The following is a 23,172-nucleotide window of genomic DNA, read 5'->3' as shown; positions in this document are numbered from 1 at the left end:
AGTAGTTTATAATCGTTCGACCTCATCATCCCTTGGGGCGCTTTGGTAAACAAACGTTCCCCCAGATATTGGTGGTCACCCCTGATAAACTTATAGGTGGCCACCAGATCACCCCTGAGCCTGTGCTTTTCCAGGCTAAAGAGCCCCATAGCTCTCAGCCTGTCATCGTAAAGTCTGTTTTCCTGACCTCTGATCATGCACATGGCTCTTCTCTGGACTCTCTCAAGCTTCTCCACATCCTTTTTGAACTGTGGAGCCCAAAACTGATGTGTGAGAGTTGCACTGATTAAGCAGAAGTTACATTCTCTTTACTGGTTTTGGATTTTGGTAGATGATTCCCTTTACAATCACTTCACTGAATCTAAGATGCTGCTTCTAACGCACAAGGCAGCAGTAGTGCAATGGCAGGTTTGCTACAACTAAACAGCTCCTTTTCCTCCTCCTAGTGCATAGTCATCGCATGGTTTGGATTGCTGTGGTCTGGCTGTGTGCAGTAAAAGGCATGAATGGAATAAAATACAGTGCAGGGATGTTCAGCAGTAGAACGATGTTTCCATCTGGCCATTTGCAGTCTGTCCTGCTTTTTCAAAAGCTGCCGTGAGACGGCTCCTCTGCTGCGGGGCCCTGCTCTTCTGAAGGTACCACTCACTCCTTGGGCTCCTCCTGTTCTCTTCCTGATGCAGTGTGTGCAGAGTACAAGGCACTTTCTGGGCGTATGGGTTCCTCAGGGAGACATTTTGCTCTTTGATCCCATGAGTCTCTGCTTAGAGACGGGCCCATTTTACAGCCTGTTTGGAATGTTGGTCACGGAGAAGGGAGCTCTGTCCCCACCTTCTCAAACAGCATCTCCCAGCAGTCCCTGACCTACAGAGTCCTGAACATAGTAAGGCTGAAACAGTCTTTCCTGGCTGCAGATTTGCATAGCATGGTAAGTGTGTAAGAGCAGGCGAGGGAAACGGGATGTAAAATAGCGTACAAAGTCATCTGGGATGGTGCCCAGCGTCTCCTGCACCTCTGTGGGAAGCTCTCTGTAGTGGTGTTTCTGGAATTAGAGCAGGAAGAACATTTGTTGTAAGGTCTTTGCTTTCTGCCTCCCGCTGCCACAGTTCTATCATATATGTTGCAAGAAATGGTTTAGTGGCCAGAGAAGCCTTACCAAATGGTAGGCTGGGCTTTATGGAGGTGAAAACAGTTGAGAGCAAAGTAGTTCCAGTGCAGCTTCACTAGAGGGCACTGGCATGGTCCCGGGGAGGGCGTTTGCTATCATAGGATTAGTCAATTTTGCTACATCATCACACTGAAAAATGTGGGTCCTGCTGTTGGCATTGTTAAGCAGGGGAAGTTATAAACAAGTGTTCATTGTAATGAGGATGTGCTGCAATAGAAGTGAATTGGCTTGGAAGCCACAGTCTATCAAGAAGGCAGAATAAATGGCAGTATTGGTATTTCTACATAGTTATAAAGACTGTGAAACAATTCTGGGGGCTGAATTTGTATGATGCAGATTCTAAGAGTCCAATGTGTATTTTCTGCACTTGCCCGTGCACTCTCTCTCTCATCTTTTACCTTATTTCTCATTGCCCGCAGAAGATCCCGCACTGATCCCCCTTTGTAAGATCTAAATTTTCGAAGATCTGAAAAAACAAATGCTTTGTTTAGGTGATCTGAAGCAGACAGTCCTCCAGGGTGGGGACCTGTTGCTATCTCCCCAGCTTTTAGCCAGGGTACACAGCTGTTTGTTCTACTGTGCCAAAGAGAGGCTTCAAAGTGTTACTTTAAACACCACAGAAAAAAGTCAGGCTTCACCCAGGCAGTATAAACTGCTTAATCCATATGACCCCCATATCATTTTTGAACTTCATTATCTCTGTCCTTAAAGAAAACATGTAGCCAACAAGGGAAAACAGGGCATGAAATGTACCAAGCCACTGTTGTTTTTTGTGGTTTCAAGAGATTTGCCTTAAAAAGCAAGATATGGAGCACACGTGTGCATATATATATTCTCATCTGAAGGTGTTCGGTACTTGCTTACAAGCCGCGATGTCTTGTACCAAACCGGAGACTCAATGGGACACTGCTTTTCTGTGTGCGCAGCCTGTAATTCACTTACACAACTGGTGGCTATAATTTCACTTACCTGTCTGAAGGGGAACCGTGATGTGCTCTCTCCAGTCCATTTTCACCACCTCTCTCCCTCTTCTTTCTAATTGCTTGACTACTGGACCATCTAAGGATTCTTTTTCTATTCGGTCACTTACATCCTACAAGAGACAGTCAGGTTATTCCAAGTGCTGTAATTTTATTTCAGACTTTTCCCCAAATTGCTGACTGTGACGGATGAAGAGATTTCCTGAATAACTAAAACTTATTCCTTTGAGGCAGTACAATGTAACAGACAAGGTACAGGGTAAGGAACTTCAGGTCTGGAGAGACTTCCATGGTTCTTGCATTGCAGAAAACCTAACATGCTTGTGAGACTGCATCTTTCTGCAGAACTAAATCTTTTCCTATGTGCAGTGATTAAACACCAAAGCTGCACATTGTTACTTACCCTGCACACTCTTGAACTGCTGATTCTACTAGCAACACCATCAACAATATCAAAAATGAAACGTAAGAGTGAAAGTGCGGTGCTGCAATGCAATTAGTCACGGATAGAAAAGGAAATGGAGAAGCCAAACCTGGAAAAACTGGAGCTGTTTTTCCAGACTCCAGAAGAGTGGGTGCTTCAGCACACAACTAGCCGAGGGACGTTTCTGAGGATCCATGTTAATCATCTGCTCGATTAAGTCATGAGCAACCAAGTCTTCTGCAAGAGAAGTGAGAACAAGCTATTTGAAGCAGCTGAAGCCAACAGTGGCTTACTGAAGACTGGAAATCACTTGAAGTTTGTCTAAGCTGTATAACATCCAAGAAGTGCTGACTACGTGGCCTATAAAGAACAGGCCAAATTCTACATCAGTTTGCACCCTGTGAATCCCATCAATAAGTTAAAGAGACTGAACCTGTACAGCTAAGAACAAAATTCACCTCTCATCTCCTTGTTTTGGCTGTACATGAAATATTTTAACTGTGCCAGTAAAATTGAGGGCTCAAAATTCGCAATATCACATGGCTTTCAGTAATGACTGACTCTTTTTAAAGAGCCTTCCATAATTGCTATAGTTCCTGGTTGTAGCCTTGGGTCACAATGGTTCGTAGGCCTTGTATGGTTCCTTTTGGCATTCTGGGAAGTACTGAACCGCAACCATAAACAATGTGGTGCTTTATAGAGGAAAGGCTAGGACAGCACTGAACAGTTTACCATGCTTCTCTGGGCTGAAGGAGTCCAGACTGTAAACACCCAGCAAAATGTTGGCTTGCCGCTGCAGGGATTTGCCAAAGGGGTGGTTGCCTTCAGATATGACGTAATAAAAGACACAGCCAGCTGAAAAGATGTCCACTGTGTACGTCTACAGACAAAAACAGTGTTGAAAAGCAATGATGTATTAACGCTTTGTGCCAGCTTCTCAGGTAATTTTCTGAAGTTGAAGCTAAACAGTAGTGCGAGCTGTGTGTTAAATGCACAGCCTTTTATAATGTGAGCAATGCTGGTTAACCACAGCCAGAGCAGTGACTAAACTGGGCACACCTCATTGGGTGCGTCCAGACAAGCGCGGCCATGCAGTATGTGGTGCTGCAGACAAAGGTGTGCTGTCCATGCACGCACTGCTCCATTGTTTCTTTTTCTGCAGGTTTTTTTGACCCTTGGATATCCAGGGGTAAAAAAAGACCCACAGAAAAAAAAATGCTAAGCAGCGTGTACATGGGTAGCGCATGCGTGGCTGGGCTGCCCACAGCCGTGCTGCAGCTGCCAGCTAACCAAGCTCTGCCCAGCAGGATTGCTAGTGCTGCAGCCCTGGGAGGCCCTCAGAACCCCAGGTAAGGCGGCTGGGGCCAGAGTATTGCCCAGGGACACGTACCTGCAGTGCAAGGTGCACCACTGCTACTTGTCCCCAGGGAACCAAATGTCCGCACTCATCTGGACATGGCCATTAAGTCTTGTGACTCAGTGATTCAAATAGCAGCCTTGAGCTGTACAGCTGCTAGTCCTGTTAACCAATTATGTAGTTAGAAGATGTTAAAAAGGGGCGAGAGTCCTTATGCCTGTAAATGGTATGTTGCTAACTAATATCTATTTATAACATGACCTGCACCCAAATTTTTGGATATAGCTTATGTTGTGCAGTTAAAAACATAAATCATGCACATTTCATGCTCCAAAAGTCAACAGAAACCAGGAGATGGTGAAGCTGAAGAGTGGGTGCTTAAAGTATCTGATACTGAGCCACAGGCAAAGACTATTTATTGCTAGTAACTGAGGGGCAACTGTCCCCAACAATTTGTGTATTTCATTCAGGACTGGTATAAAAGAGTCCCCTGGGTAAGGATCAGAACTCAGGACCTCCTGAATACTAAGCTACTACCCTCACTACTGAGCTGCAGAGACTCAGCTACTTGATTTATTTTAAATTCCTGTCTTCACAATAGCCCAACTTCAGCAGGCAGGCTAGGGAGTGCCTTGGAAGGCAGCTCCTTCTCACTACCGAAAGAAGGTAGCACAGTGGTTAAAGTACCTCATTATGACCCTGATGATAGGAGTTCAAGTCCTGCTCCAGGCTCTATTCCAAATGCTTGCTAAACTAGTTATCTAACCACTTAGGCTGGGGTGGCAAAGGTAGCCACACATGCTTTCATGCAGTTGCTAGCTAAGAAGTTGGTGCCATTGGATCAGTGTCTTCCCTTGGCAAACCCTCTCATCACTGTTAATAACATTAGGCTCTCAATTGTCCCCTTTGGTACTAAGTCCAAGGGACGGGCAGGATTTTGGACTTGGCTGTTCCTACTGGATAAGCTTAAATGCCTCTTCACACAAGGTGCTGGCTGGCATGAAGTCCATTCCTAGGCCTCTTCCTCTCTGTTCACTGGCTAGGAACTCAAGAGCCTGGATGCATTTCCAGCACTATAAGTTTACGTTGACTTTGTACCCCAAACATATGCATAGGCCTCTGAGCCCTCCCAGGCATCAGCCCCCTTTGTGAAGCTGGATGTGAGTCTGCTCCTCCCAGGAGCTGCCTTCAAGGAACTCTGTAAATGCTTAGAACTGTTGAAAGTTAGACCAGAGTTACTTTAGTTGGAAACCAGCCTGACGGACAAGGCAGAGCGCTCTGGCTGGACAGGGCCGACTGCGTGAACAGGACAGGTGCCACCCATGCACTCCAGTTGCTTAGCTCAAGAGGACCAAGTTGACTGACTTACAGGGTTTTCTTTGCAGTCTTCGCTCAGCATCTCTGGTGCAATCCAGCCTTCCGTGCCTGGCACTCCAGACCGACGGCTAAAGCTGTGCCTGCCCACCACCAGCTTCTTACACAGGCCAAAGTCTGAAATCATGGCTTTGATCTTCCCATGGGCATTGGGCATTGAAATGAGGATATTGTGGGGTTTCAGGTCTCTGTGGACTGTTAGACACCAATTTATTAACAGCAGGTAGCACCAAGTGCACTTTTCATTGTTCTACCCACTGGGAAGGAGCCTTTCACCAGGCTGAACCACTTTTTGTTAATGGATGTTAGTGGAACCAACGGCTTATCCCAAAGGGCCGTGTTTTTTGTCACTGGGGAACCCAGTGAGCTCTCACTCACCCTGGTGATCACCAACACCCCATTTATTCTATCAGCAATTCTGCAGCTCCAAGCCCTTGACAAGTCCTCCCTTGTCCTACCCCATCTGTGAGGTTGTCCCCCATGAAAGCTGAGATGAGGAGTTGGCTCTCTTGGCTTCTTGGGCTGCGCCTTAAGGCTCAAAGCCACCCTGAGACCAGGACACTGTAGAATGGTATCATTCCAAGAGGCAGAAAGAGTGACCTCCCCCCTTCCTTCACCCATCACACAAGGAAGGCAACGCAGCCATGAAGCACCTGCAACTCCCCATGCCAAGCTAGCTTATCTTGCCCCTTACCCAATACAGGAGGCCCACATTTGATACAGAAACAAAAGGCTCCTTACCAATACTGAGAGAGTGCAGATAGGCCAGGCCAGATGTTGTCTGCTGCAGCAGGGTGATAGGCTCTAAGCCAAGGTGGCTGAAGGTTTTCTGCTCCACATACTGCAAATTATATAAGGGGGAACAAAACTTAAAGCCCTATCGTATGCCTTATAGCAAGGTGGCAGACAATCATGGTGCATTAAAGCAAGCAATGGAGAAGTGCAGGGGGGGAAGGGTGTACTGGAAGTGCTACTGCATCAGACTTCAGTCAAGGGCACCAAAGTTTCCACTCTACCTCCTTGAACAAAGCTATGCCTGTCCTAGCCTCCACCTGCAAGGCCTTGCTCTTCTGCTTCTTGAAAGGTGCAGACCCTTCTGAATTGTACCTGTGGGCATTCACATGCTTTTGATCGACCCTGGAATAGACTCCCAGTGGGGGTGATACAAGCACCTACCCAGGAGATCTTCAAAAGGAGACTAGACACACACCTTGCTAGGGTTATTTGACCCCAGCAGTCTTTCCTGCCCAGAGCAGGGGGGCTGGACCCGATCATCTCCCGAGGTCCCTTCCAGTCCTAAACTTCTGTGAATCTTTCGCAGACCCCCTTAGACATAGTCTGCAGACCCCCAGGAATCCATAGACCACAGGCTGAAAACCATTGCTATAGCCTGTTCGCTTGTGACACACCAGTACCTCCGCACCTTGGGTGGAGACAGACACGCACCATCTAAACCAGTGTTGTTTTTACCCTGATTTTTCCTAGGGCAATTCAGCACCATATTCAAGGAAGTTCCATCAGAGGAGAATTGAACACTATGTGCCATTTCCTTATTTGCACCAGTATAGAGGCTCACTGAACCAGCCCACAGGCATTTTGTGTCCAAGCCTTGAGGAAAGGGGAAGGTGCCACTGAGAAGCTTTCCATGGCCACAGCTCCTTGCTGTCAGGGTAGCGTAGACCAGGAGTCCGCCATTACCTCCTGCAGGGTGGCAGCGCAGAGCTCGATAGCAATGTACTGGAACTGCCGGTCCTTCTCTGTGCAGAAGTAGCGGATCACGTTGGGGTGCTCATCTGACTCGCGTAGCAGTTCCACCTCACGGTCAGCAAAGCTGAAGCATTCAGGAAGGATTCTCTTCACTGCAACATCTCTGTTGTCAAACGTCCCCCTGCAGGGAGCAAGCCACAGAGCAGAGAAAACTGAGTGTCCGTGCAACTGAGGCAGGGGGGCTGTAACGGGCAGTGAGTACTTCACACCAGCCTATTGTGCAGTCCTGGAAACAGATCTGGTGCCTCTGTTCATTACAACACATGCAGAAGACATGCAAAGGGATTGTGGTCGGTGAAAGAACACTACAGAGAAGTGCGTGCATCTCTCTCACACTTTCTGAAAGCTCTATGGAGACGTTACAACTCATGCTAGGTAAACCTTTCAATAAATTAATATGACATTAATTGTTTTACCTCAAATGAAGTAAGCATTTTACCTGTAAACAATCGTTCCCTCAGCTCCATGCCCCAGGACATCTTTTGGGTTGAAGGAAATTTTCCCAACCATTACTGTGCTTGTATCTTCATCTGAACAAAAACAAGAGGCAAAAGAGCTATTTTAGGACAGATTCTAAACCCCACACATAGCGCTTGTATGTTCTTCTGGAGCGACTAGACAACCCACTTCCTCTCTCGTGGTTCAGTGTGCAACACTGAGGAAGAAGACCCAGGGCAGGAGGATTTTACCACCATGCTTTCAAAGCTACAAATAAAGCCGAGGTAGGTTTCTGGTCAGACAAACACTCCCGTGCAGGTGCTCATGCTGCCTTCATGCATACCTGCAGGGTGGCTGGACACCAGGCTACTGGATTTGTGGGTCCAGGTTTGGTCTGTGCATGAGCCATGTCAGTGCCAGCTGGGCTGGGGCCTTTTGGAAATGTGACTCATGACACACTGATAAAAGGGAATACAGAACTGCTTTTCTTCCCCTCGGTAAAGTGGGCTCTTGTGTGGCCAAAGGCTGCTGCCTCCTTTCACATGTGCCAGTGACAGACACAGGGGGGCTGATCCTGTACTTCTGGCTCAAGCAAACCTTCCACTGACATTGGTGGTAAGAGTGAGCCTTGGATGGCAGTAACTTTTGATCACTGTTCAAAATTGAATTCCGAAAAGGTCATCGCATGCTGGCAGGACCAGAGAACAAAGATGGAGAGAACAGACCCCTGCAAGAGGCACGAACCCAGGAATTAGATCCAAGACTGGATCTTAAAGAGATGCCCTGGGTCTTGCTCATTCAAAATGGCAGGTCTGACGCAGGAACACAGGCTGAAGCACTCTGGCCTGTGCTAGGCAGGAGTCAGACTAGAGGATCAAAACATACCTCCAGCTATGAAATACTGCTGATTGCACTTTTCATCCCCTTGCTTTCACTTCCCAATATGCTTTTATGACTCGGGTTGGGTGAAATGTTGTTACACATTGGGACACATTAGGAAGGAAGATCAGCTTTACCTCCTTCTTGCTCGGTGGAGAGAGCACTGCCAACATCGGATGCAGATGCGTTGGAATATACGGAGTGGCTTGATGCTCTGGGAGACATATTTGGTGTGCTGGTGGCTGAACTCTCAGTCTGTGCACAGGTGTTGTCCAGAAAGTCTGTCTCTGGTGGGAGATCAGCGGGAACACTGAAGGGCAGCTGCTGTTGTTGCAACAGCTGGATCTTCTCCAGTTGCTTCTGGAACTGCTGGTGTTGTTGCTGTTGCCGCTGATGTACACTCTTCCACAAAAAAGAGAGAGAGGCTTACCCTCAAACCAGCAAGCTTGGACCAACTCATGGGCACAGCTGCAAAGGGGCATATCTACAGCCAAGCTTCCAGGCAGGACAGACACCCACAAGGTACTGGAAAGACCTCACTACCAGACTCAGCTTATCAAAAGAGACTTTACCAACCAAACATTCTTTAGTTCATTATAATTTCTCACAGCAAGGTAGGGACCTTGGGCAGTTTTTCTGAAATGGCAAAAGCCATCTTTAGTATTGAAGTTGGCTTTCCAATAGAAGTGGCATTAGCATGATCTGTTATTATGAATCCATAAAGGACAGATCCTGACTGCTGACAGGCCAGTGCAGGTGATGGGGGTATGTTTGCTGAAGTCAGTAAAAAAGCCACACACAAAAAACAATGTACAAAAATCTCTGGAGAACTCTCATGGGGAATAAGAAAGTCCCGAGCGTGTTCAGTGCACATCACAAAAATCACTTCCAAACCCATAACTCAGGGTGTGCAGCCTGATCCATACAGCTAGCTCCGATTACCTGCTGCTAATGGAGAGAGCCCATCCTGCCTAAAGTCAGCCTTCTCTTGCTCTGCTGCTGCAGACGACCAGGCCGTCAGATGCTGCTGCTCTCTCAGAACTCTCAAGAACACCAAGCCAAATCAGCATTTACCTTTGGATACGTGATGACGAAGGCTACCCAGCTGATCAGCAAAAAAGTGCTCAGAATGATTGTGGCGACATCTTTCAGCATGGAATCTACTGGAGCTTCTGGCCGAGGTACAGGCCGACTGGGCTTTTCTTCAACGTCTTTTAGCATGGTAGGAGGCAATTCTGTTGTGGAACTCTCAACTACACCAAGAACCTGAGAGGAGAGAGAGAAAACTCCATCAATTCAAAGTCTCCATGAATAATGGAGATTAATCTGCTAGCACACATGCAAAATACATTTAGATGATGACTTAAAGGGCAAGACAGATTGGTCAGAATCTTTTGGTGACTGACATCATTCAACAGGCAGCAGGAGTCTTGCCAACAGAAGGAAAGCTGGAATGAGCCACACATCTGAAAGAAAGAGCTCTTCTGCACTGTGTGATGCCCGTGAGCTACATGGGAAGGAAGGTACTCTACTTCCATAAAGAGCAGGGGAAAAGTCCTTGCATGATTTTATAGAGCTTAAGTTCCCCCAAAGCACTCATTTCCTTCCTATGCAATTTGAGTGGCTTTTTCAGTCACTCTAAAATCAGGTTAATCACCAACCTTCTCAAAAGTGGCTTTATCAGAGTCAGCTGGGATCACATTTTCATGCCGTTTTGGTAAATTGCTTGGAAATTTCTCCAGGATCTTTGTCGGGGCAGATAATGGTGTTTCATGGTGCCCTTTAAATAAAACAACATTTGTTACAAGAAGAATTTCCCCCTTTTAAGGGATATGTGCATGATTTTGGCAACTCTGTCTCACAGCAATCTCCAGGGCTCGTTTCTGCCAGTAAAACAGCTTAAGGCCACCGTCAGCTCAGACTAACACACAGCTCTTGAACATGTACTCTTTACTCCAGGGTGCTGTCACAGGAACAACCTCCATCTGTTACCCACCCTTCAAAGCAAAGCAACAGTCCAGTCCTTAAAAGCTCCAATCCTGCAGCTATTGCTTACAGCCTCTGACTTCAGCCAGCCATGGGATCAGGCAGTAGCTGCAGATCGGAACCTTTAGTGCACGTCTTAGTGATCTTCTGGGAAGTGCTCATTAGGATGCTTCCTTTGCAGATTCCCTGCAGGCCAGTGCTTTGTGTTGGAGAGTGGGGCAGAGAAGCACAGTTAAACAGGCTGAGACTGGCAAGTTCATGGCCATGTGCAAAGCATGACGAAGCATGCTTGATGTCAGCAGTACAAGAGCTCAGCAGGGGTCCCTATGCTCTACTCAGCACTGGTGAGACCACAGCTGAAGTACTGCATCCAGTTCTGGGTGCCACACTTTAACAAGGACGTGGTAAATCTTGAGAGAGTCCAGAGAAGGACCACCCATATGATCAGAGACTTGCACGGCAAGCCATACAAGGAAAGGCTGAGGGATCTGGGACTCTTCAGCCTGAGGAAAAGAAGGCTGAAAGGGGACCTGGTAGCAGCTTAACGCTACACCAAAGGCATACATTATGGGCTTGGTGAACAAGTGATCACCAGGGCACCCATGGGGAAAACCAGGAGTAACGGTCACAAACTACTGGAAGACTGTTTCAGGCTCAATGTTAGGAAAAACTACTTCACAGTCAGAGTGTCCAGACTGTGGAATAGTCCACAGGTGGTCCTATCACCTACCCTGGAAATCTTCAAGAGAAGACTGGACAGTCACCTGTTGTCTTCCCTGCTTGGTGCAGGGTGCTGGACCCAACGATCTTATGAGGTCCCTTCCAGCCTTACAGTCTATGAATCTGTGGTACCAGTTGCAGAACTCATAGTAGAAAGCTTCACAGATACAGAGCTGTGAAGAACAGGAGGATGGGGAAGGGATGCAGGGCAAGACTCACTCAACACAGGATGGACTGATTACCTCTGGGGATGAATCAGCGTGGGGTAGTGAAGGAGGCTGTTGTCTAAAGGACCCCAACTCTGTTGCTGAGTCTGAAGTAGAGGATGGTGGAACAAAAAAGGATGGTCCCACAGTCTGGGCAGCTGAATACTGTCCTGGAAAACTAGTTCCTACCCCTGCCAGAGGTCTGACCTGAGGCTGGACAAATCACTCAGACCAGAGGGTTCACCTGATCGGTGCTGAGCACTCAGCTCTGCAGATGCTCAGAACTGACAATGCTAAGCACTGAATAATCAGGCCCCCAGTCTTTTGAGCTCTCTGGAGCTCTTGGTCAGAAGAGCTGCTCTCACCACTGAAAGCAACTGGCTTAATTTTAGGTGATACTGCAGTAATATTGGCTTTAACCTCTCTGCCTCATTCCCCTGTTGCTTAAATAGGGACGATGCCCCATGCCCCTTAGGGGGGTGTTCTGAAGATCAGTTCATCAAAGCACATGAAGAAGTAAAAAGCTGCGCTGTGCCACAAAACTTCCTCCGAGGCAGGCCTCGTACATTTCCTGTAGGATGTGCACAGCATGCAGTAAAGAATTCAGGGAGCCACACAGTGAAGCAGGAGGACAAGGAGAAACACTGAATAGCTACTCCTCTGGCTAGTACTTTCCATTTTAACAGAGTACAAGGATAATGTGCTGCCACTGCCTATACTCAAATGCCCACACTAGAAACCTATGCACCAGTAGGCCAGATTAACACTGAACAGATGACCATAATGCTGGCATTTCACAGCTTGCATGTGATGTTATTTTAATAGCTGTTTTGGCAGCTCTCTGTTTTTTAAACATCTCTGCACATGGGGTTACTGCATTGGTCCATCAGAGGGCGGTGCAGGACTGTGTGCATGGACTGTGGCCGACTTCCACTTACCTATTAAGAGCCAGTGGTTCCTCCAGTAGTTGAGTTTGTTCTTTTCTTTCAATCCTGCTGAAAACTTGAGATCTGTACTGGGAGTGATAACACATTCTCCATTGTCTTCAATAGTGACCCCTTCTGTTTTGGGACTCTCTAGAAGAGGTATGGCACTGCCACGAGGCTAAAAAGACAAGAGTTTTTTTCAGTTAACAAAGGATTGCTACAAACACTTAGAAATGCAGCTCAACAAGATCCCTGGTTCAGAGAGCCCAGACAAATACAGGATATGAGACATAATTTAGATGTCTTATTAGAAAAGCCACAAATTTCCTTTCAAAAGCACGTACAATGTTTAAATGAAAACACTGCAAATGAAGGAAGCCCTACACTTGTTTGGTGTCTGCTCCCTGGAGCAGGGCATTCGTACTACATGGTCAGAGAACATTAGCAAGCAACAAATTGCATGTTGGCAAAGCAGTGATTGCAAGCAAACACGGCAGCCATTATACCCTCAAGCACAGCTCACACAGCCACGGACATTAGACCCTGTGTGATTCAGGGAAGGACTGTTGCCCACTTCTCTTTATTTAGAAAGGTGAAATGGGATCTTTATTTCCCACCTAGAGAGCCAGCAAACAAGACCTGGGCTTAACATCTCACCCAATGGCCAGTGCTTTCAGAAGTGAGAGCAGAAGTAGCAACTTCAACACAGTTAACCACGATGCACTGTCAGCAGCAGGTGCAAGCAGCTGCAATGTGGAACACAAACTCGCAATGCCTGGTGTATATGCAAGAGGATTTCCATTGCAGCTCAGCCAGACTGATGCACTTTCTGAACAGCTTTTATTAATGGTCGTTTATGGCATTCAAAACTGTTCTTGAAATAAGATCACACATATTCACTGAGACTAGTTGTTTGTTGTTTCAACATGCTTTCCTTACTGGTCATGGGTTCCTTGATTAGCAGCCTATTATAATAATGTTAAAAGTCCAGGATGTTCAAGCCTCTGCAGAACCCTCAGGGCTGTATTCTCTTCTTCTTAAGCTAAGATTTTAGCCCTTAAGGCTCTGAAGACCCATTTGCAAATACAAAACAAATGTAATCAATCCAGCCCCTGTACAACGCTCTTATCCCTTGGTTAAGGGGAGATTTACAGAACCCTTGCATTTAGGAATACATAGCATGGCTTATCAAAACAAGACACAGTGTAACAAACAATACATGAGGGTAACAAAATCACGCAATACATATTCTTATGTATTATGGCTCTGTCTCAGTTGGATGACTTTATAAAGCGTTTATTTTAAAATAAAAAATCACTACATATATTTGAAAAAAAGTGTGGGTTTTTCCAGCTGAATCCGTGATACCTTCTTTGCCGTGGCAGAGCTATGATTTCTCTAATGTTTTGGGAGGACACACTACCAGCCCTTTAACAACTAGAGGTGAGCCAGGATCCCTTAACCCTTAAAGAAGGTGGAATGAACGGTAATCTTTATGGTACAGGACAATACCTAATGCTAGAAGGAGCCTATTCATAGCATGCCATCAAAGTCCTTACCACAATAGTCACTCCTTCATGTACCATTGATGGGGATGCATACAAGCTGGTTGAGTACTTCCCAACATAGAGTGTTGGCCTAGAAGAACAATACAAGTTAGGGAGAAATCTCCAAATGGTTGTTTCACCATATGAGTTACAATCTTGGTCATACGCTTCTTTATAGAGTATTAACATTTGAGGTACCAGAAAAAGCAGCATTTATGTCTTCTTGGAAAGACTAGATCTGTAAGCAGTCAAGTGAACCATGGGCCTATCTAAATATTTAAATGATGAAACCCTATTTAAATGAATGCCTTATCAACTAATTCCTTATCCAGCTGCTGATATTAACCAAAGGGAAATGGAAATGCAAGGTCTCTTATTGTAAGGGTCTGACCCTTTACTCTTTCAACAGATGAAGCTCCTATTGACTTCAGCACGCACTCCGAGTACAAAACTGCTTTGAGACCAACATGTACGATTATTTTTGCCTCCCATTAGACAGTACAAGCTTATCAAACCCAACGCAGAGAAACTGTTATACAGTAAAGGTTGTAATTCTATATTCTCTTTGCTTCTACTGTCTTGCCAACTATGAAATGGTACCTATATTAACTAACAGTCTAGACGATTGTTAGTCAGCATCCTCAACACACTGTCAGACAGACTACGAGAATAATATCAATATTCATGCTCACATCAACTTGCTCTTGGTCTCTGTCTCCTTTGGGAAAGGATACTTCCACTTAGTGATGCGTCCAACCTCCCCAGACATGAATGTCAGGTAACGAAGGGTTTCTATCCCCACATTTGTGTGCATGATTTTCCGTAGACCTTCACGCTGCCAGATGTAAAAAGCTACCACAGGGGAAGCATAATTCTGAATCCACAGTACATCCCCAGACTCGCTGTCCACGGTCACTACCAGTCCATCTCCATTGGACACAAAGTGGGACATTTCTACAACATGCAAATACAAGAGAGTTTGTCTGGGTTGCCTTTATATTCAGCAGCAACTACTCAAGTCAAACACTGTTCTATATTGAAAAAAGATTTGCTTGTCAGTGGGAATTTCCACACTGCAGTTAGTGATATTTGGCTTTACTGCACAATAAATTTACTGTACAGCAGACTAATTTACTGCACAGTGAACACTTGCATGTGTAGATGATGTTTTACTGCACAGTAGATTAGTCTACTGCACAGTAAAACATCTTGTGTAGACACAGCCAGTGAGTCAGAGTTCTCAATTACCGCACTACAAACACTTCTCTATCGCATCACTAGAAATAACAGCATGCTGTTGTAACAGCTTGCAGACAGGGCTGGATTAATGGATAGGCAAACTAGTCACATGCCTGGGGCCCTGAGCTGTAGGGGGCCCTGGTCCTTCCCTCTGTGGCAGCAGCGTGAATAGTCCCATACACCTCCCTTCCCCCACCCTCCACCAGCTTCACCGCCACGGCAGCTGCTTCCTAGCGGTGGCTCTGAGGTCTGCTCCCTGCGGGCAGCACTGCCAGGGTGGGGAGGCGGGTCTCGACCAGCCCAGGGCACATGAGTTTGTTTGCCTAGGGACCACTAAAGGGTTAATCCAGCCCTGCTTGCAGACCTCTCTTGTACATGCTGGGTGCGTCTACACAAAATGCTTACTGCGCAGTAGCCTAATAACATTGCACAGTAGTGTGCTGGTCAGCAAACATGCTAATTTACTGCGCAGTGTTATTAGGCTACTGCGTAGTAAATGTCACAAAAAAACTGCGCTGGCTCCACTGCTTATTTAGTCCTAAACTCCTTAGTTAGTACTAAATGAAATTAACAGTAACTATGGTCCAATTAATGAATGTGTAGATGTGCCCACAGAGGAGCTAACATATACCATCCAATCACCAAATGCACATTACAAGGAAATGCTCCTGCTTCACCAAGAGGCTGAGAAATTCTTCAACACTCTATTTAAGATGGCCAGATCCAGAAGACCCAGTTCAGCTATATGATGGGCACAGGTGGGCCCTGTATCTTGCTGGCACAAACTGAGTCTGCCATGTGCCATGCATTGATACAAGACAACACCCCAGTCATTTCTTTTACATTTTAACATATCAAAAAAAGACAAGAATGGGACAGGGAAGATGCACATGCACATTATCAAGAAAATATCAGCTTGCTTTTACATTTACCTTGGAGTGTAACAGACAAGTGACAACAAGCAAAATGAGGTAGAGCTCTTACTGTATTTCACGTCTTCATCAGGCAGAGTGGCTGCATAATCAAAGTAGGTGGCGTTCCACCGGAGCTCCTTGTTTTTGGTGTCGTACATGGTGATTGTGTACTCTGTTAGAAAACACACATGCTGTGAAGCAGAATCCTGGGAGAGAACACAACTCATAGGCTAGAATGGCAGACACTTCACAAGAATGACCTTAACCTGCTTTTCCAGATTTTACACCACTTAAGGAATTTGAAGGTAAAACCACTATCCGCCCCGCTGAAATGTATTGCTCCAAAGGAAGCTCAGAAAGCAAAAAGGAGAAGACCTTGCCATGCTGGCATGCTGTCAGCACTTTGTCCTTCTGAGAAGATGACTGCTACCATAATCCTGTCTAATTCTTGTGTAAGGCACGCCAATCCCTGAGTGCATTACATGCTATAACTGGACTTTTGCAATAAAAGATCATTTAAAAATACTCATAAAGAACACACTAACCTATAGATATCATGGGGGAAACACATTCCTTCTCACCAGAGGTACTTCCCATATCTTGTTCCCTGATCTATTTCAATCTTTATTTAGAAGAGAGCATGCAGGTCAGCTGTCTCCTCAAATCCCTCAACTCTTTGGTTTATGAAAAACAAACGCTTCAGGAGCCAAGAGTGCTCTCAGTTGCAAGGGCAATACACCAGTACCACAAGAGAATATAAAAGCCAGTATTGTTAGAGTCTGCCTTGGAAATCACACAGGCTTCAGAAGGAGACCACATTTAAGTCCCTCAGACAGCACTTTTCCATCACTATCTGGGAATGAGTCTTTCTGCTATGCATAATTATGAGCCATCATTTCTAAAAGTTGTTGTAGGAGATTAAGCCTAAAACCTGCCGCAAGGTTAGTCCTGAGGAAGCTATGCTGGCTTAAAAGAAAGTTGGGGAGGAGGGAGGAGTTTAAGTGTCAGGAAAAGTATCTAACCTGTTCGCCCAAGATACAGGAGAGATGTAGATGGACAAATGCTTTCTGCAAATGAAGAAGTTAAGGTTTGCTGTTTCTCTCCAGTCAGGAGGTCTATCACATACCAGATATCTTGCTTCTTACCTGAAAAACAGAATGTAAACAGTACAAAAGCCAGACTTCTAGGAAATGGGGTTTTTGACCTGAGAAAAAGCTCTGTTGTACACCTTCGGGTTCTGTTTTTTCATAATTCTTTTACGAATAAATTATCAACACATTTTTAAGCAAAATAACCATTCACAACCAACCAACCCCCCTTTTACAATACTGACTACTACAAGCATATGTGCTGCCCATTATGTACAGTAAAAGCTGCGTTATCGGGCATTATCAGGCATTTTACCATCCGGGATTCTCTATTAACCGGCATCTATCAGAGACACCATCTTGCTATACTATTTACTTTATTATTTCTTATATTGTAGTTAAAATATTTAAAGTTAAAATAGTTAAATTATTAAAAATTGTTATATCATAGTTAAAACGTTATATTAAAAGTTATAATAATGTTATATTAAAATGTTATATTAAAAGTTGTTATATCACAATTAAAATTAAGGCTTAGTTTCTCTCTTGAAAAAAAACTCTCAGATAACCAGCATATTTGATTAAACAGCACCCCTCCATTCCCCGTGGATGCCGGTTAACAGAGCTTTTACTGTATTTCTATAATTTATTCTTTTCAGTTATAAGTACTGTCATTGGCAGCTACCAATCACCTGCTGCCCCATTTATACAACTATTAACGAGTCTAACTTTTACACAGGTTGTAACCACATCTCTACTATAAGCATGACTGTGTAGCTAGGCTAAAGAATTGAACTATACAGGACCTTTACAACTTACAGAACACAGTCCAGTCCTCTTCGCACTACGACTCTTAATATGTCAGACCTTGTATCTGCTGGCTCAATTATTATGGGAGTCAGGGGCAACGCGGAGGGGGTGGACGCGGGCCCATGTGCACCCCCTACGCGTGGCGGTGCACCCCTTGCAAAAAGGTGCCTGCGGGTGGTCACCACTTGCCACTACACCGCCAGCACCAGCGGCAGCGTCTGCAAGCAGTCCCTGATCACCCCTGGCTGATGCTGCCAGTGGCACCTGTGGGTGGTCACCGACCCATGGTCGGCACTCACCACGCTGTGCCCCGTCACCAACAGTGCCAATGACGTCTACAGGAGCTCCCGCTGCCAGGCTGCTGCTGCACTCCTGCTGCTGGCGGCACAGTCGCGCCCACCCAGCTGCCAGGGGCATACGCAGTTCATAATGGGAGTCTTTGCTGTCTGATACTATAATATGTATAAGTATGTGAAAGTTTATGTGCAACTATACTGAATTAATTTCACATCTGTAACAGAAGTTATTTCGTTATCCGCAGTGATACCGTAACTTTAAAAAATTGGTCTGAATGTCACGATTTGCAAATAGATTTTCTTCCAGAGTAATGGCAACTGTTTTTTATGTCTATACACCATTGAGTTCTCTATGTATCAGATTCTCTGATATCAGAAAACGTTATGAGTGGCTATGCTGAAGAGTCACAGCTGAGATGTTTCCATGTGAGAGTGCTCAGTCTGTCTTGAGTTCTTTGCATTTTTCAGTTGCTGTTGGGGCTTCTGCAGTCCTCTAAATCACTGAATATATGGAGAGCTTAGCTACCACTTACCCATGTATAGGATCCCATCTGAACTGCGACAAGGTGATGCCTGCACCAGCTCAGGGATGGTGAATGGAAGTTTCTAGGGAAAAAAAGGCAAAAGTTAATTTTTACTCTCTGAATTGAGTGCAATTTTTCTCAGTTTTGGGGACAGTAGACCCCATTTGGTGGCTTCTCACTATCTTGTTATTATTTCTTTGTATCACTATAATTCACTAAAAATAATTCCACAAGTACAGATTGCTTATCTGGGTGCATTAGGAAAAAGCTTGTCAGAAAAGATTTCTTTGGTTAAAAAAATTTCAAAATGTTAGAGAGTTCTACAAGGAAGCTATTGCAGTCGCCAGAAAAAGAAACTCATGGCAAGACAAACATTTTATCTGCATCTCATCACAAAGCAGTTTCAGTTAGTTAAATGTTCAGCTAACATCTGTAGATGGCTAGGAGACTATTTTGACATGGTTGATATTTTAACCTGATTATAAAAATCACCTTCTATCAAAGTCAGCCCAGAATCCCTACTTCTCCTGGTTTGGTTGGATTTCTTGACAGGATTGTTAAGCACTTTGGGGGTTTTCCAGGCCATAAATGACTGTACTGTATGGATGCATGAACCTCCCAAGTTGCTTCTCGGAATACTATCTCTCGAGGGCCTCAGAAGGTATTATAGCCCTTATTATATTAGTAAGTGTTACAAAAATATCAAAAATGGGCCAAACAGATGCATCTCTTGTTGATCTCTTCAAGATAACGATCCCAAGGAAGGCCAGAAATTTTGTCTCAAAGGAGTCTTCAGAGGAGTCTGACCCCCTCTGAAGCCAGCCAACAACGCAACTGGGGTGTTGTCATTCCAGAAATCTGTATCCAAAAACTGGCACCAGCATTGCGCAGTGCTAATACAAACGGGCTTTTCCAAGAAATACATGTGTGTTCCTGTAAGCAGCACAAATTATAGACGGCCAGCAGAATTATACAAGAGTGTCAGAAAAGTGGGAATTTCCTCTGGTCACCAGCTCCATGCAATCCGATTAGCATAGGGGAGAATTTCCAAACCACACTTACAGTCAAGCCTTCGTTATTCTTGCCACCAAGGGTATACAAACTGCCATCGTTCGGGTCTGGAAGAAATGCCGGCCTAGGAATAATGTACCTCTTTTAAATAATAAACCAACAGCTTGCACTTGCCAGCAAACAGAAAGGAACAATGCCCTTGGAAAAGGAGCCCTTTTGACATTGGCTTACTGACTGTATTATGAAGTTTTTGGAGACATGATCTATTAATTAGGCTTTTAAAGAACAGTAACAATCAAAGAAAAGTCATTTCAGAACTGGCAGAGCGTGTAACCTACACTACTTGCCATATTGTTCCTAGTCCAGCTGAGTCTGGGCTGACCTGCATACATACAATGCATAAAGCCATTTAGAGATCACAGTTCACACCTGACTTTCAGACTAGCCTGAACGGCTTATCTCAGTCCCTACCCCCAAGCCCCCCTATGGCTAGCGCTCCTTTGCAAAAACCATCTTCCACTTCATAAGTGGCAGTTTTTCCCCGGGTACCTCAGAGCTGAGGCACATATGAGACCAAATCAATTTTTTCATGTTGGACAGGAGCTGTAAGGCTGGAGTAGCCATGCAAAGGAAAGCAGCTCATTTTGCACGTGACAGCATCACTTGGAGCAAAGGACTTTATTTTACAGGGACTGCCAATGAGCTCAGAAGTCAACGTTATGAATAGGTGAAGTATGATCTTCCGGGAGTGTTAACACTTTGAAGCAAGACTTATCTCCAGTACTACACAATGTAAGGCAAGCAGAAAAGGAAGGGAAGCCTAGAAAAGGAGCAAAAGTACCACCACTCAGTAAACGTGGAGAGGGAGGGGGAAAATCGCATCCATGTTTTCATTTCACTTCAGTGGGAGAGCAACTGGGACCAGTGCGTCCAAGCGATATGTCTTACATGGACTAGTGAGAGGAGTTGCTTTTCAGTGCCAGCTTGGTGGTGCAGCACTTAGATACGCTGTTGCTTGGGTTCCCTCTGCTTTTTATGGCATATTAACAAAAATATTTAAAAAACGGAGAATCTGGAGATAGTTTCCCACAAGTTCTGCAGTTTGCAAGGCAGCTCAGATCAGTAACTCCAGAACCAGCACAGCCAAGCTGCTCAGGCTCCAAACCTCAGCGTTTTGGAGAAAAATGGTAAGAGGGAAAGATGCTCCATCTACAAATTGGGGAAGCGGCATATCTGACTGTCCATTTAATATCTGCTTTTTAAACTGCCTCACATCTGCTTCCTTGGGGTATTTCATCCGATCCCTGCTTTAGAAAATATATGGGAGTGGGTATAAACTAAGCCAGACTTCATGCTGTCAGTGAAAAGCAAACCAAGCAATAAAAGGAATGAAGCGTGCAGGGTGACTTACTCTTCCACGTGTACTGGCACTTGGAGCACAGGATCTGCACAAACAGAACAAGCAGTGTCAGTGTGCACACGGTGCAATGGCATACCCTCACCCCAGCACACAAAGAACCTGAGCCAGCACAGCCTTTCCTGTTTTGCCAGCCAGGTGCATTCAAGGAAGCCAGGCAGGTGGAGCTATGACCCAAGTGGATTTGTACATAGCAGCTGATAGCCTGCATGGACCTCACAGCAAAAACAAGACGTGTTATTTGCTATGTCCCTCTACGGGGCAGCAGGGCAGTTTTACAGCTGCAAGTTACTTTCCTACTCAACCCCATCCACATGCCTCCGCTCCCAACTTGACCTCCCCTCCCCACAATGGCAGTGGACTTGGCAGCGCTGCACTGTATCTTGCACCTCATAGCCAGGCAAAGACAACTTCTTAGGGTGCAAAAACCACCTCTGGTTTCACAGGCAAGTTCCCTAGTGACTGCTCATGGGCTGCCCAGGAGGAGGCTGTTCAACACTCCCAGGCAGTCACTGCAATAGGCCTTGGTAGTCCATTTTATTTAAACACTTGCTAATGCTAATTGGTATTTACAGGGGATATGGAGACAGAGGAGAATGTAAATCTTGTCTGAATGCAAGAAGGCCTGCCTGATGTCTCTTTCTTCTCTGTTTTATGATCACGCCTTACTTTCTAGCTCACCAAGCCGGCAAGCCTTCTTAGCCAACCTCACACTCCATTTATGATGCAAGATGCAAGCTCCAAACCTGGTTCGCCCTCTATTGAAATCAGCAGGAACGCTGCCAAGGACTTAAACAAGGGCAAGATTGTGATCACAACCAGAAAGCTGCTTTCACGTTCTGCTCCATGCTGCTCTATGCCATACAATGGAGAAGAATTTAACATTAATCCAAAATGTCACAGAAAAGCCACAAACTGTAAACCAACCTTCATATCTGCCTGCAATACAAAGGATTCTCTAAAAATGTAAGGGAAAAATTAATTTAAATGATTTCCCCAGTGAAACTTTCCCAGGCATCCATTCTTAGCACTGCCAGCTCCCACAATTTTAATGCAAGTCTCACAATACCTAGCTTTTTCTTCAGGGCCTGAATTCATGCAGTTACCTGAGAATTTCTACCCACCTTGCCAAAATGGTTGTTTCTAGCTTTCACAGCTGTAAACAAAAGCCTGACAACACGAATCATCTTCAAGGTTCACAGGCTCCAAAGGCAAATAAAACAGTCTTGACATTTATTGTGAGAAAAATTCTTACGATTTTTAGGCCAACTTAATGCTATTTTGGGACCTGACTCCTGAGTTTTGAATGCTCAGGGCTGGTAAAACTGGTAGCAACACAACCCAGACATATCTAAGGTGGAAGACTTGCTCCTGCGTGCAGTGTCTGCGAGAGGCACATGTACAAGGTACGTATTGTCTGGAAGTACTGTATACTGAGGAAAAGAACCCAGCAGGTCCTTGCTCCTCACAGATAGGAGCATTAAAATAAGAATGAGTACAGGAAACAAAGGAAAGATGATCAGACAAGCTAATGCAATAAGTAACTTGTGTTTATTTTTTCCAACTAGTCCCCTCCACACATGTGCACAAACAAAATGATGCAAGAGCAGGGACATGGGGACAGGGCACAAACAGTCCTCATGAGAGACTCTGGACTGGGAAGCTGGCCCAGTTTGGGACAGTTCAAATGCAGAGCAGTATTAGCAGAGCTCTGCGAGATGAAGACAAGGCCGGCTGGATTCTGGTCATCCGGGATATCGAGGAGTCCCCTCCCTTATCTGTATATTGCATCATACACGTTGCTACATGACTAACAGAATCACAGAGTTGGAAGGGATTTCAACAGTCACTGGGGTCCAACCCCCTGCACAAATCAGGAACGCTCAACCCTAACACCTTTTCAGACTAATGCCATTCTTATTTCCATCAGTTTTGTATATTTGATCAAATCAACAAAGCCAAAAATGGGTCAAAAAACCCCAGAGCTGCCCACCAGCCATGCAGCTGCAAACAGGAGCAACCAGAAAATGCACTGGCAATACTGGAGATGGATAAGATGTGAATAATAGCAGCACAGCTCTGTCCTTCAACTTTTGTCTTT

General features: G+C 45.3%; 1 protein-coding gene across 1 annotated transcript in view; it reads right to left on the bottom strand.

Annotated features, from left to right (window-relative positions):
- Positions 1-269: 269 nt before the first annotated feature.
- ERN1 (endoplasmic reticulum to nucleus signaling 1) overlaps positions 270-23,172 on the bottom strand; it is a 44,044-nt gene continuing 21,141 nt past the window's right edge. Inside the window, exons 2-21 of the mRNA XM_019516791.1 lie at positions 21,066-21,099; positions 19,706-19,778; positions 18,653-18,725; positions 16,948-17,070; positions 15,996-16,097; positions 14,465-14,726; positions 13,785-13,863; positions 12,238-12,403; positions 10,049-10,167; positions 9,462-9,653; positions 8,525-8,789; positions 7,510-7,600; positions 7,002-7,191; positions 6,045-6,144; positions 5,299-5,498; positions 3,305-3,452; positions 2,682-2,809; positions 2,138-2,261; positions 1,567-1,634; positions 270-1,042 (exon numbers count right to left, since the gene is read on the bottom strand). Of these exons, the coding sequence (XP_019372336.1) occupies positions 836-1,042; positions 1,567-1,634; positions 2,138-2,261; positions 2,682-2,809; positions 3,305-3,452; positions 5,299-5,498; positions 6,045-6,144; positions 7,002-7,191; positions 7,510-7,600; positions 8,525-8,789; positions 9,462-9,653; positions 10,049-10,167; positions 12,238-12,403; positions 13,785-13,863; positions 14,465-14,726; positions 15,996-16,097; positions 16,948-17,070; positions 18,653-18,725; positions 19,706-19,778; positions 21,066-21,099 (2,744 nt within the window). The 3' untranslated portion in view covers positions 270-835. The remainder of the gene's footprint in view (positions 1,043-1,566; positions 1,635-2,137; positions 2,262-2,681; positions 2,810-3,304; positions 3,453-5,298; positions 5,499-6,044; positions 6,145-7,001; positions 7,192-7,509; positions 7,601-8,524; positions 8,790-9,461; positions 9,654-10,048; positions 10,168-12,237; positions 12,404-13,784; positions 13,864-14,464; positions 14,727-15,995; positions 16,098-16,947; positions 17,071-18,652; positions 18,726-19,705; positions 19,779-21,065; positions 21,100-23,172) is intronic.

The sequence above is a fragment of the Gavialis gangeticus genome, unplaced genomic scaffold (assembly GCF_001723915.1).
Source record: "Gavialis gangeticus isolate Ggan-Ray unplaced genomic scaffold, GavGan_comp1, whole genome shotgun sequence".
In the NCBI taxonomy this organism is placed as follows: Eukaryota; Metazoa; Chordata; order Crocodylia; family Gavialidae; genus Gavialis; species Gavialis gangeticus.
The sequence above is the reverse complement of the archived record's forward strand: the minus strand, read 5'-3'. Positions and strand labels throughout refer to the sequence as shown.